Below are 15180 nucleotides of genomic sequence, written 5' to 3'. Positions count from 1 at the left end.
TGTTAATAACTCGCGTGCACACTTCCGTGTTGCTGCGGTACTACTGCTGCGTCACAGGCAATGTTTAGAAAGACATGTTAAAGTATGTTATTAAAACTTTAAAAAAGGCTTTCTGTGAACGTCTTTCTTTGTAAAAAACGCGTGTGCACGTGCGGCTTATAGTCCGGTGCGGCTTATATAAGAAAAAAACTAAAATATCCCCCAATTTTAGCTGGTGCGGCTTATAGTCCGGTGCGGCTTATAGTCCGGAATTTACGGTACATACATACACAAATACATATGTAATCAGCTGTTTTTGCACTCATAAACCTGTCTTGTGACTGGATTATTATTATTGTAGTTCAAGTTATAACACTACGGGTTTGGGATATCAAGATCAGTTTTTGGGAATTGGAAACATAAGACTCTTCGATTATTGGGAAAAAACAAGAAAACTATTTGATGAAAACGTTTTTGGGAGACTTGAGAGCTGACCTGTAGTAGGTAAGTACGTTCTCGTCATGGGCATTGCCTTGACCGGCCTCCTGAGCAAGCTGCCTTATGCTCTTCTCCTGCTTCTCATTGACCTTGTCGGCCCACACCAGCCACACCTACAAGAAACAAATGTCTTTTATTTGGAGTACATAATGGAATGCAGCAGGGGTAGGAAAAGTGAAAATATTTTTCTTTACTTCACTTTGCAACAAGTAAATGTTTGTTAATTAATTAAAATTAATTAATTAATCAGGGTGGGGCTTTTTCTAAGAGCATGTTCAAGACCAGGGGTGTCCAAACTACGGCCCGCGGGCCAACTGCGGCCCGCGGTCCAGTTTTTATTGGCCCGCAGCACGTACTGGGCAGGCTAACGAGTTAGCGGAAAGATGCTAATTCGCGATCGTGCTAACACGCGCAAACGGCCCTCTACAGGAAATTAAACGAACATTTGGAGCAATACTACATTGTCCTAAAGGTTAGACACGTGATCATTCATTTCTCTTGTTAGGAGACACACTTACATCGCCAATGACTCCTGTACCACTGTAACCGACATATGTACAAGAACGTAAAAAAGGAAGTGGTATCGCCTGAAAACGGCCTTCAAAATAAATCACCCTACCTCAAATCAAAGCATGGCTGAATAACATAAATAACATGGAGAATTCTTAACACAAACTGTAAATATGTTTTTAGAACAACTTTTATTATTATACATTTTATTTACAACAAGGTAGAAGTGTACATACTGTAAATATGTTCTTAGAACTCTTTTATTATTATAACAATTTTCTATAACAAGGTACAACACTGTAAATATGTTTTTAGAACTCTTATCATAACCTTTTTTTTTAAAAAAAAAAAAGGTACAAGTGTACGCACTGCAATTGTGTGGGCACTCCTTGCCTTCTGCTGGCGTGTGGGCAAGTTTTGTGCCATAATTCCTCAATTTAGAAGTTCTATTTTGACTTTTAATTCTTTTTTTCAATTTGGGAAAAAAATCCGCGATGTAGTGAAACCGCGTTAAACAAACCGTGATGTAGCGAGGGATTACTGTACATCACTGAAAATCAAGGCAATTGTGTTTGTCTAATTTGTAAAAAGACGGTTGCCTTGTTTAAGGATTTCAACTTAAAGAGACACTATCATAATTTGAAAAATAAAGACAATTGTGACAATGAAATTTGTTTTATAACAGTGTGTATTTGCATGACATTTTTGTAGTTAAAAAATGTCAGAAAAAACTATTGGCCCCCGGGCCCCTTCACTTTATCAAATCTGGCCCTCCTTGCAAAAAGTTTGGACACCCCTGTTCAAGACCTACCGTTGTAGTTGAGCTATTAGTGGATTCTAATATTTTTATTATTTTTAAAATTTCTATTTTGTAGATTCATTGCAAGCCTTCTCTATGTCCATTTTAAACACTGGTTGAAGACCCATTTTTAAAATGAAAAATTAAGGAAGACGAAGTAGGGTTACAGAGTGTCTTATAAGTCTCATAACTCATAAATCTCCTTGGGGTATTTCCCATCGACACCTAAGAATTAAAAATTCTATGATTAATCTTAAATTACCAGGCCTGGAGGTGGGGCTCTAAGTAGCCGGGCCTTCGCCAATGGCACAGCCCAAAAAGGAAACGTGGGTCCCCCTTCCCAGGGGCTCACCCCCTGTGGGAGGGGCCAAAGGGGTCGGGTGCGTAGTGAGCTAGGCGGTGGCCAAGGGCGGGAACCTTGTCGGTCCGATCCCTGGCTGCAGAAGCTGGCTCTTGGGACATGAAATGTCACCTCTCTGGCTGGAAAGGAGCCCGAGCTGGTGTGCGAGGCAGAAAAGTTCCGACTAGACATAGTCGGACTTGCCTCCACACACAGTTTGGGTTCCGGTGCAAGCCCTCTCGAGAGGGGCTGGACTCTCTTCCACTCTGGAGTTGCCCACGGTAAGAGGCGTCGAGCAGGTGTGGGCCTACTTATTGCCCCCCGGCTGGGCGGCTGCACATTGGGGTTCACCCCAGTGAACGAGAGGGTAGCCTCTCTCCGCCTTTGGGTGGGAGGACGGTTCCTGAATGTTGTTTTGTGCCTATGCACCGAACAGCAGCTCAGAGTACCCACCCTTTTTGGGGTCCTTAGAGGAAGTGCTGGAGAGCCCTCCTTCAGGGAACTCCATCGTTCTCCTGGGTGACTTCAGTGCTCACGTGGGCAATGACAGTGAGACCTGGAAGGGCGTGCTTGGGAGGAACGGCCCCCCTGATCTGAACCCGAGCGGTGTGCTATTGTTGGACAACTGTGCTCGACACGGATTGTCAATAATGAACACCATGTTCAAACATAAGGGTGTTAATGTGTGCACCTGGCATCAGGACACCCTAGGCCGCAGTTCGATGATCGACTTTGTAGTCGTGTCATCGGATTTGCGGCCGCATGTTTTGGACACTCGGGTGAAGAGAGGGGCGGAGCTGTCAACTGATCACCACCTGGTCATGGGTTGGCTCCGATGGTGGGGGAAGATGCCGGTCCGACCTGGCAGACCCAAACGTACTGTGAGGGTCTGCTGGGAATGTCTGGCAGAATCCCCTGTCAGGAAGAGCTTCAACTCCCACCTCCGGCATAGCTTTTCCCACGTCCCGGAGGAGGCGGGGGACATTGAGTCCAAGTGAACCATGTTCCGTGCCTCCATTGTTGAGGCAGCTGCCGCAGCTGTGGCCGTAAGGTGGTCGGTGACTGTCGTGGCGGCAATCCCCGAACCCGCTGGTGGACACCGGCGGTAAGGGATGCCGTCAAGCTGAAGAAGGAGTCCGATTGGCCTGTTTTGGCCTGTGGGACTCCGGAGGCAGCCAACAGGTACCGGATGGCCAAGCGGAACGTGGCTTTGGCGGTTGCTGAGGGAAACACCCGGGCGTGGAAGGAGTTTGGCGAGTATCATCGATGCCAGAGTTTGGTCCGCATTTCCGGCAGTAAGTCGGATTCGTTCCCAGTGAGGGTTGGACTCCGGAAAGGCTGCCCTTTGTCACCGGTTCTGTTCATAACTTTTATGGACAGAATTTCTAGGCGCAGCCGAGGCGTTGAGGGTTTCCGGTCTGGGGACCTCAGCATTGCGTCTCTGCTTTTTACAGACGACGTGGTACTGTTGGCTTCTTCAAGCCGTGATCTCCACCTTTCACTGGAGCGGTTCGCAGCCGAGTGTGGAGCGGTTGGGATGAGGGCCAGCACCTCCAAATCTGAGTCCATGGACCTTGGTCGGAAAACAGTGGAATGCCCTCTCCGGATCGGGGATGAGATCCTGCACCAAGTGGAGGAGTTCAAGTATCTTGGGGTCTTGTTCACGAGTGAGGGCAGGATGGAGCGTGAGATCGACATGCGGATCGGTGCAGCGTACCGGTCCGTCGTGGTGAAAAGAGTGCTGAGCCAAAAGTCAAAGCTCTCAATTTACCGGTCGATCTACGCTCCTACCCTCACCTATGGTCACGAGCTATGGGTCGTGACCGAAAGAACGAGATCCTGGATACAAGCGGCCGAAATGAGTTTTCTCCGTAGGGTGTCCGGGCTCTCCCTTAGAGACAGGGTGAGAAGCTCGGTCATCCGGGAGAGACTCGGAGTAGAGCCGCTGCTCCTCCACGTTGAGAGGAGCCAGATGAGGTGGCTCGAGCATCTCATCAGGATGCCTCGTAGACGGCCTCCCTGGGGAGGTGTTCCGGGCATGTCCTACCGGCAGGAGACCCCGTGGACAACCCAGGACGCGCTGGAGAGACTATGTCTCTCAGGTGGCCTGGTAACGGCTTGGGATCCCCCAGGATGAGCTGGACAAAGTGGCTGGGGAGAGGGAAGTCTGGGAGTTCATCCTAAAGCTGCTGCCCCCGCGACCCGATCCCGGATAAGCGGAAGAAGATGGATATCCATCTATCCATGGATGGATGATTAAAGTGTCTGTGATTAAAGACATTCATTGATTGAAAAATAAATTTGTTTAGGAAAACCTTTATTACCTCATCTTCATCTACATAGTCGTCGATTTCCATATGCTGCGTGGGGATTTCAACAGGGGCCACATCTTTAGGCACCCGCCGTCTGCAATCAAACAAAGTCAACAAAAATTGTTGAAGGCGTGACATTTTTATCTTTTATAGATTAAAAAAAATATTTAAATTAAACTTCAGTGTGAAATGTAAAACTAATAACACCTTCCAATCCCCTAGAAGTAGTTGTTTTGGCACGTACAGCATCTGGCTACCTGTTTACCTAATATGCTTTTAGTACATGTTAAGACATTGTTCTGAAGTCAACTGCATAGTTTTACTACGGCAGGATTAACACTTAATTAGTTATGTCCAGTTAGCTGTGTGATTTTGAAATTGATGATTGTGGCTCTTCAATTTGATTCCAGTTCCTAACGATTGTCGATTCAGATTTTTAACCCCCCCCAAAAATAAATAAATAAATATATATATAGGTATATACAGTCGTATGCAAAAGTTTGGGCACCCCTGATCATTTTCATGATTTTCCTTTACAAGTCATTGGTTGTTCGGATCAGCAATTTCAGTTAAATATATCATATAGCAGACCAACACAGTGATATTTGAGAAGAGAAATGAAGTTTATAGGATTTACAGAAAGTGTGCAATCATTACTTGAACAAAAGTAGGCAGATGCATAAACTTGGGCACCCCAACAGAAAAATCCTTTTGCAGAAATAACAGCCTCGAAACGCTTCCGATAGCTTCCAATGAGAGTCTGGATTCTGGTTGAAGATATTTTGACCATTCTTCTTTACAAAACATCTCCAGTTACGGGTATTTAAGGTGGCCACTTGCAAGTTGTTCTTCTTTTTGCATCTTCTCTGAAGAGTGGCAACATGGGAGCCTCAAAATAACAGATTGTTCAACATCATAGTTTAGGGGAAGGATACAAAAAGCTAGCTCAGAGATTTCAGCAGTCACTTTGCACTGTGAGGAACATAGTGAGGAAATAGAAGACCACAGGCACAGTTCTAGTTAAGGCCCGGAGTGGCAGGCCAAGAAAAATCTCAGATAAGCAGAGGCGAAGGATGGTGAGAACAGTCAAAGTCAATCCACAGAGCAACTCCAAAGACCTACAACTTGATCTTACTGCAGACGATGACACTGTGCATTGCTCAACTATTCAGCGCACTTTGCACAAGGAGATGCTGTATAGGAGAGTAATGCGGCAGAAGCCTTTTCTGTACACATGCCACAAACAGAGTCACTTGAAGTATGCTGAAGCACATTTGGACAAGCCAGTTTCATTTTGGAATAAGGTGTTGTGGACTAATGAAACTAAAATGTAGTTATTTGGACATAACAAGGGGTGGTATACATGGCGGAAGAAGAACACAGCATTCCAGGACAAACACTTGCTACCCACAGTCAAATTTGGTGGTGGTTACATCATGCTGCGGGGATGGGTGGCCAGTGCAGGTACTGGCAATCTTGTTAAACTTGAAGGTCGCAAGGATTCCAGTCACTATCAGCTGATTCTTGCGAACAATGTTCAACAATCAGTGACGAAGTTGAAGTTGCCCAGGGGCCGGGTACTTCAACAAGACAACAACCCCAAACACTGTTCAAATTCTACTGTTTAGTGAGTGACTCAAAGAGCTATTTTTGTGACATTTTTTGAGTTACAAAAAGGGCTATTTTCAACCAATATTTATTTTATAGATTATATTTATATATAATTTTTCCCAAGAACTTTATTTTTGAGAACCTCAAAAAACAACAACAGCAGTTAAAGCATGCTACTGAAACACGAGTTGATATTTTGGGGTTAGCACTCTCCTGGTTTAGTTTTTACCTCTCAGAGAGGACCCACCTTAGGCTTTGGAATGCCGTTCCGATATATATCAGAATTGATAGAAGTAGAAACATTTAAGACACGACTAAAGACACATTTGTATACTATGGCCTTTAATCAACATGTGTCGGCCTATTCAGCTGAAATTTATGTTCTCTGTCCTCACCCCCAAGGTAACACCCAAATGGAAAATGGCTGTCTGGATTTATTGTCGAGGGATGAGGGATCTGAGGCGGATTGCCACCCTCGAAGACACTGCCAGGACAATTTAGGGCACCTTCGTGCAGCTCTTCACTATGAATATGGACATCCACTTTTTCTTTGGATTGTTTTATATTATGTGTTCTATGTGCCCTCTCTGCATCCATTGCAGCCTGGTCATCCTGGAAGGGGTATCCTCCCATCTGTGGTCCCTTCTCAAGGTTTCTCAATTTTCCCAGTAGGTTTATTTTCAGTTTTTCCTTGCCCTCCTGGGAGTTTAAGATCAGGGGACGTTGAAAATAATTTTGAGACTAGTCTGTGATTTAGGGCTATATAAATAAATTTGACTTGACCCACCGACCGAGTAGTCCATGGCAACGCGACTTCTAAATACAACATTAGTTTTCATTGTTATATAAATGACACAATTATACATGCTGTTGAAAATGAAAAATGTAGTATAAATGAATGTATTACAAAATGAATTTATTATTTTCTGGTCTTCCTATGTCTAGTATTAAAAGTTTACAGTAAGTACAAAATGCTGCAGCTCGCCTGCTCACAAGGATAATACATTTTGATCGTATTACCCCGATACTAGCCATCTTGCATAGACTCCCGGTCCACTTGAGATGTGACGTCACAGTTCTGTTATTAACTGTTATAGTGGTGCTTGCTCTAACTTCTTTACAAGAACCACACGTGAGACAGTTTGGCCATTTTACGCTTGCAAGCGGAGAAGCCATCAGCACCCTGTGGTACAGAGGTGCTTGAAAGCAGTCTGACTTAGGCCTCTTGCAAGGGAATATTTATTGAGAGAAAACAGGGTGGGGTGACAGTGAACAGGTTTCAGGGGTCACCTCTGCAACCTGGTTAATCAGTGCAGAGGGTCTTAGCTCTTTGTTTTACAAGGTTGTGGAAACAGAAACTAGTGGAGCATTTTAGATAACTAACTAAGCAAGACTGTTTCAACATCATTTGGAAAGTTTCAACAACTGAATGTGGAAACCTTCCAGAGTCAAGGAAAGGTGAAATGTTTTCACGTTAATGATTCTAATCTACATTCCAACATAATCATATGATCACAATAATTTGTCAACCCTAACACTAACCTATAACATATTAATTGTCTTCAAGCCTTCTTATCTCGTTGACCTCGTTATACCATACGTCCTTTGTTCACAAAATGCTTTTAGTGGTCCAAAAAGACGTCTGCAGGCACAAGAGCATTTTCTATTCGGGCTCCCGGGCTTTGGAATGCCCTACCCACAATTATCAGAGCTTACCGTATTTTCTGGACTATAAGTTTTAAGTTTTTTTCATATTTTGGCCGGGGGTGCGACTTATACTCAGGATCGACTTGTGTGTGAACTTATTAACACATAATATCATTCCACTTGTTATTTTCACACTAACCCGCAAGAGGGCATTCTAGCCCTGTGGAATAATTGGAACGGCAACTGACAATGAGTCTGACGTAAGCGACGTAGAAGAGGAAGCGCCTTGTACGTCCGGAATTACCGGAGTCGTTTAAAAGTGACACAATGAATGAAGATGTCATTGGATTTAGTGATTTGGAGTGACACAGATGGTTTGGTAAACTTGTTAGCATGTTATTTATGCTATTGTTATTTGAATAACTCTTAATATGTTAACATACCAGGCATGTTCTCAGTGTGACCGAAAAAAGAGTTTCAAGAAGTGGATTGCCTCTCCAAACTCTACTACTGCTGCAAGTTTTGTTGCAGCCCGGAAGATAATAAAGCGCGGAAAACCATTCACCGATGGCGAGCACATGTAGGATTCATTCATTAAAATATCAGAGTGCCTATTTTCGGACTTCAAAAACAAAACCGAGATCATTCAGAAAATTGAAGACATGCCTCTCTCTGCAAAAACAGCGAAGGAAAGGGTAATTAAAATGGCAAACAATATCACCGATCAGCAAATCAAGGACATCAATTCAGTTCCAGCTTTCTCAATTGCCTGTGATGAATCGTGTGACGTGACCGATATCGAACAGACAGACTATGCAGGTGCGTGAACTCTAATGGGCCGCAAGAAGAAATGATCGAATTGACACCACTAAAAGGCCAAACACGGGGTGAGAACATCTGCGAGGCTGTGCTGCAGTGTTTAAATGATAGAGATACACACTGACCACCTGATTTCAGTCGTGACAGACGGCGCACTGAGTATGAGAGGGTCGCAAAAGGGGTTTGTATTGGATCGAAATCTGCTTCCTTTCCATTGAATATTGCATCAAGAGGCGCTGTGTGCGCAAACATTTCCACCTTATGAAAGGCTTTTAGATTTTTGCGGCTCCAGACAGATATGTTTTTTTTTTTTTTTTTTTGGGACCAATATGGCTCTTTGAACATTTGAGGTTGCCGACCCCTTATCACTTCCCTGGACTCCAAGCAGATTTGTGTTGCTGCCTTCATCGACCTGACCAAGGTCTTCGATTCCGTCATCCATTCCATCCTCCTGCAGAGGCTCTCAAGTATTGGCCAGTCATCACACACATGTTGTTCACACACATGTTGTTCACACACCGGCGCTGTTCTCTATTTACATTACTGATGTACTCAAGTATGCCGGCAGTTCAAAGATCCACCTTTATGCTGATGACACTATCCTATACTCTGAAGGCCCTTCTCTCCATTCTACAGTTTACAAACTCGAGTTCAATGCCATATGCGCAAAATATTTTAGGGGCAGTGGTGGGAGCATGAGACCAGTTAAAAATGATGCATTTTGTTTTATTTGTGTTAAGAAGGAGATGAAGAAATATTGTTCAACGGAGCTGAAACTAAGTTGTAGTGCATGTGTGTGTGTGCATGTGTGTCTAAATATATACGTATACCACACTCTCATTTCACCTGAGTAAGGTCCCTTAGGGCATCATATTGCCTTCGTAATTGTAGCCTAGATCTACATTTCAACAGCTAGTACTAATTTGACATCCTTTCCTAACGAGCCGTTTTCGCGTGTGGGATCGAAACTCGTGGTTTTTTTTTATTACACAAATTCATGTCACGATTTGTGCAGTATTTTTCGTTCTAAACATTTAACGTTTTTGCATAATTAGTACATTTGTGGTATAAGATTACGCATTTTCGCATTCAACATAAACATTCATTACGTTAAACACATTCCACCACTTTGACGGCAGGAACCTGATTAGCTCAGTCGGTAGCACAAGCGTTTCCTAATACGAGGCGTGTTCGCGTGTGGGATCGAAACTCACGTGGGTTTTTTTATTACACAAATTCATGTCACGATTTGTGCAGTATTTTACGTTCGAAACATTTAATGTTTTTGCATAATTGGTACATTTGTGGTATAAGATTACGCACATTCAACATAAACATTCATTACATTAAGCAAACTCCACCTCTTCAGCAGAAGGAAGCTGATTAGCTCAGTTGGCAGAGCAAGCGTTTCCTAACACGAGCTGTTTTCGCGTATGGGATCGAAACTCACGTGTTTTTTTTTTCATTACACAAATTCATGTCACGATTTGTGCAGTATTTTTTGTTCTAAACATTTAACGTTTTTGCATAATTAGTACATTTGTGGTATAAGATTACGCATTCATTCTTGGCATTCAACATAACGTGGGCTGTGACGACAGCATTCTTGTAATTCGCGCGCTGAGCTTTCAGATACAGTTTTACACTAAAGCCACCCACAAACCTTCCCCTGGAATCCTTCTATTAAAATGAGTCGCCCAAGGAAAAGCAAGGTGGACAGTGTTTAAAAAAGAGTGGCCAATTTGGCTCGACGTACGCGACGTGACGTTCAGCCACATCAACATCAACCCGTCACATATCGAGGTAAACGGACCAACACCTCGGATCTCTCCTAAGAATTGCCACAACAAATTTTACTCCAGACTATGACGCACTAGCAAAAAAGGGAGACCAACAACACTGTTCCCACTGAAAATGAAGGGGAGGCTCTCAAGTTTGTTGTAAAAAAATGTATTTTGAATATGATTTGTACACATAGCAGGGATTGAAACTAGCGACCAGTCTCATTTTCAAACAATGCAGGATGCTCAAGGACATTGATGCACCACCTGTTTGCGACTAATCTTAACCTGTAAAGTTCTTAAGGCTTACTTTAAGGAAGTGTTTCCCGTTCCCTCACCTCTGTTACCAGGTGTTTGTGAGTTAAAACTCTGCTCTGATTTTCAGATACCCCTCACCGTGTTGCCGTTTTGATTACTTTATTTGGATGTATGCTTTCACCGATACTTCAAGATGATATATTTGGTCAGAATGTTTGCCGTTTGATGTGATCTCATAAGATAAACATCTTTCATTAATCTGACCTGCAGGCACTGAAGTGATGGAGACTGTTATTCATAATAACAGTGTCGTATTTTATGAGAATCACTGATAGCAGTTTTTTAGTGAATTTTTTTTTTTTTTTAATGCTGTTAATAAATGCATTTGTTTTCAAAAAACTTGTTTGGAATATCCATGCTTTACTACCTACTAAAGGCCAAAATCTTTTATGCAATGACCTTTACAGGTCGCTTATATTACTTCACACAAACACTACGTCCATCTGCTCCTGGTTCGGCCCTCCGGTCCAAATTTAGAACCCAGTTCGGCCCGCGAGTCAAAAAGTTTGCCCACCCCTGGTCTAGTTCATCTGATCCCGGCCTACAGGCAGAAACTAAAAACTTCTAAGCCTGTGGTGAGGACTGTGAGGAAGTGGACAGTGGAGTCAAGGCAGGACCTCCAAGCCTGCTTTGACTGCACCGATTGGGGAGTTTTCGAAGCTGCAACTTCAGACCTGCATGAACTCACTGACACTGTCACGTCATACATCAGTTTTTGTGAGGATCTGTGTGTGCAGACTAAGACCTTCTGCACGTACAACAACGACAAACCTTGGTTTACACCGAACCTCAGGAGGCTGCGCAAAGTCAAGGAGGAGGCCTACAGGAGCGGCAAGCGCGACCTGTTCAAGCAGACCAGAAACACACTGAACCGAGAGGTCAGGAAAGCCAGGAGTTGTTACGGGGAGAGCCTGAAGAGACACCTGCCAATCCTGATCCCGCAACAGTGTGGAAAGGTCTGCAGAGCATCACGGGCTTCAAGAAACGAACCCCCCGTCCTGTGGAGAGCCCAAGGCTTGCTAACCAGCTAAACAGGTTCTACTGCAGGTTTGATCGGTCCTCCCACACAACGGGACTTCCTGCAGCACAATCTACATACTCACCTCTCCCCACAACTGCTCTGTCCACACCTCTATCAACGTTGTCACCCACTCTCTCTCTTGCAGAGGCCGTGCCCGCACTCCAGATCCGCGAGGAGGAAGTGCGCCAGATGTTCCGGAGACAAAAGACCAGGAAGGCACCGGGCCCAGACGGCGTGTCACCTTCCTGCTTGAAAATCTGCGCTGAGCAGCTGGCGCCCACCTTTGCACGGATCTTCAACCGTTCTCTGGAGCTGTGTGAGGTGCCCTCGTGCTTCAAGAGCTCCACCATCGTTCCAGTGGCCAAGAAGCCCGCCATCACAGGTTTGAATGACTATAGACCTGTCGCACTGACATCTGTGGTCATGAAATCTTTCGAGAGGTTAGTGCTGAACCACCTGAAGGATGTCACCCCCTCCACTTTGCCTACCGGGCAAACAGGTCAGTGGATGATGCGGTCAACATGGGACTGCACTACATCCTGCACCACCTGGACACCCCAGGAACGTACGCCAGGATTCTGTTCGTGGACTTCAGCTCGGCGTTCAACACCATCGCTCCTGACATCCTCCAACACAAGCTCATCCAGCTTGCGGTGCTTGCCTCCACCGGTCAGTGGATCACCAGCTTCCTGACCAACAGGAGACAGCGTGTGAGGCTGGGGGGCATCATATCTGACACCCGGACCACCAATACTGGAGCCCCTCAGGGGTGCGTCCTCTCCCCACTGCTCTTCTCTCTCTACACCAACGATTTCTCCTCAGGTGACTCTCCTGTGAAGCTCCTGAAGTATGCAGACGACACCACTCTCATCGGACTGATCCAGGACGGTGATGAGACTGCGTACAGACAGGAGGTGGAGCGGCTGGTCCACTGGTGCAGCCAAAACAGCCTGGAGCTGAACCCGCTCAAGACCGTGGAGATGACAGTGGACTTCAGGCGTGACCCTTCACCACTTTTACCCCTCACTATCCGCAGTAATACTATTCTCTCCACAGACACCTTCAAGTTCCTGGGAACCACAATCTCTCAGGACCTGAAATGGACCGGCCACATAGACTCTGTCCGGAAGAAGGCCCAGCAGAGGCTGTACTTCCTGAGACAGCTCAAGAAGTTCAACCTGCCGCGAGAGCTTCTGAAGACCTTCTACACTGCCATCATCCAGTCTGTCCTCTGCACCTCCATCACTGTCTGGTTTGGATCGGCCTCCAAACAAGACAAGCACAGACTGCAACGGACAATCAGGACTGCAGAAAAGATCATTGGAATCAACCTCCCATCTATCCAAGACTTGTACCTGTCCAGGACCAGGAAACGTGCAAGGAACATCTCTACAGACCCTTCTCACCCTGGTTGCAGTCTGTTTGAACTACTCCCCTCTGGACGGCGTTATAGAGCTCGGTACGCCAAAACCAGCAGACACAGAGACAGCTTCTTCCCCCAGGCTGTTGCTCTGATGAACTCACACCACTCTTAGAGTCTCAGAGTCATTACTGTGCAATAACATCCTGCTCTCCACACCTTTTTTGAATTTGTCTACACTGTTTGTACTATGTGTCCTCTCTGCATCCATTGCAGCCTGGTCATCCTGGATAAGAGACCTTCCCATCTGTGGTCTCTTCTCAAGGTTTCTCATTTCCCCTAGCTGGAGTTTTGAGTTTTTCCTTGCCCTTTTGGGAGTTTAAGATCAGGGGATGTTTGAGAATATTTGCCATTTTTCACATGTCCTGAGTGTTAGTCACCTAAATGTTGAGCAGAGGGTGTGATTTACCGAAGTCAAATTCCTTGTTTGGCACGCTCAAACATGGCGAATAAAAAACTCTTGAATCTTGAATCTTATTATATTTTATTCCCGTCACTTTTTTGTCCCGCTTCTTCTTCCACATAATTCATCCGATTCACTCCATTCCACTTTTGACGTATTCCAAATAGTCACGAGATGAGCGCTTCCATTTTTCTCTTTCCGAAAATTTTCCGTTTTCGCAAAATTCGCAAGTTTACGGCAAATCTTTCCCCATTCATTCTTAATGGCTCATTCGACATTTCAAATTTACGTCATTCCAATTTGAAATTCACATCATTCAGCACATTCGAATCACATTCGGAAAGATTCTCGACATTCCCAAAATTGCCAAATTAAAAAATTTCACGTTTTCACGTTTAAAATTTCGACAAAATTTCAAATAATTTCGTTTTTCACCTCTAATTTCTACATTTTTCAACCGATTCAACCCATTCCAACTTTCAACTGCTCATCTTTTGCCTACCTATTCCACAACTTCTCACCTACCAAAAATTCCAAACTTTCAAATTTGAAATTCAACCAAATTCTCCAAAATTTCATTTATGGTCGAAAACAGGGAATGTGGGTTTGAAGAACCAGAGTGGATGATGCCAGAGTAATAATATGAGCGGGCTTTGTTAAAGGCTGATTTATAATGGTGCATGAGGTCTTTGTAAGCAAGGGCATGGACTGTGAGGCCGGTTTTCTTGCATAATCGTTCTAGCTGTCGAAGTTGTTAAGTTTATGGAGTTCTGGGTTGAACCAGGGTTCTTGAAGGAATGGGGTCGAAATACAAAAAGTCCTGCCTAGCTACAAAAACAGATATGCTCAAACCTCATTGAATAAAGTACATAAACAGAAAAGTATATTCACATTTTAAATCAATAAAAGAAACATTTTAAGCATATAATTATACTTACACACCAAATCAATAAAGAAGACATAACTAGACATTTTTGATAGGTGGTAATGACAAAGGTTTTTATAACTTTATGATCTGATATATATTTTTGAGCACTTTGAAATAACAAATGTTTTTTGATATATTGCCTGAATAGCTTAATGACCCTTAAGGAACTGTGTAATGCATGCCTGATGTTTTTTCTCTAAATCATGGACACGGCCAGAGTCGTCTTGACCGTTCAGTACTTGATTATATCTTGTGTTTTGACTAAACGTCATATGTCGCCTAAATGCGAGACGCCAGCTTTTCGATTACTACTGAACGCTCTGCACAGAGGGAAATATTTTGCCTAACAAAGAAAAGATACGGTTGGAAGCATGATTAAACTAAGAATGTAATGATGTAAGCAAAGACATGGAGTATCAAAAGAACAAACTTTGCATAGTCAGGGAACATTAATAAATCGATGATGTCACAGCCAAAAGCTCACATAATTCCGTACAAAATGACAAAATTGAAAGAATGACGAATGGATGAGGTGCGACAGTGTAAGAATGGAGCAGAATGTTTACAGGAAGGTCACTTGGAGATAAAACCAGCAGGTGCCAGAGGGAGACAGCCAAGGACTCGGCCAAAGATGATCGCCAAGGCCGAAAGACAAGATGGAAGACAACAGCCCCCCCACACACACACTGAATCGCCCATAACCAGCACCCACTCCCATGGAATCAAACTCTACTGCGAACTTGCCCCACCCCAAAGACTCATCACCCATCAAACTCGGCCTACACCGGCATGTG

General features: G+C 44.2%; 1 protein-coding gene and 1 long non-coding RNA gene across 2 annotated transcripts in view; one reads left to right on the top strand and one right to left on the bottom strand.

Moving 5' to 3' along the window:
- Positions 1–296: 296 nt before the first annotated feature.
- Positions 297–15180, bottom strand: part of LOC119119485 (inositol 1,4,5-trisphosphate receptor type 3-like) — a 217030-nt gene continuing 202146 nt past the window's right edge. Inside the window, exons 18-19 of the mRNA XM_037245907.1 lie at positions 4451–4532; positions 297–590 (exon numbers count right to left, since the gene is read on the bottom strand). Of these exons, the coding sequence (XP_037101802.1) occupies positions 435–590; positions 4451–4532 (238 nt within the window). The 3' untranslated portion in view covers positions 297–434. The remainder of the gene's footprint in view (positions 591–4450; positions 4533–15180) is intronic.
- On the top strand, positions 3394–9606 carry LOC119119531. Its single transcript, XR_005097326.1, has 3 exons — positions 3394–3405; positions 6719–6721; positions 9531–9606. It is a non-coding gene; the product is annotated as an uncharacterized LOC119119531 (long non-coding RNA).

This window comes from Syngnathus acus, chromosome 2 (assembly GCF_901709675.1).
Source record: "Syngnathus acus chromosome 2, fSynAcu1.2, whole genome shotgun sequence".
In the NCBI taxonomy this organism is placed as follows: Eukaryota; Metazoa; Chordata; class Actinopteri; order Syngnathiformes; family Syngnathidae; genus Syngnathus; species Syngnathus acus.
This window is presented reverse-complemented; position numbering and strand designations above follow the sequence as displayed.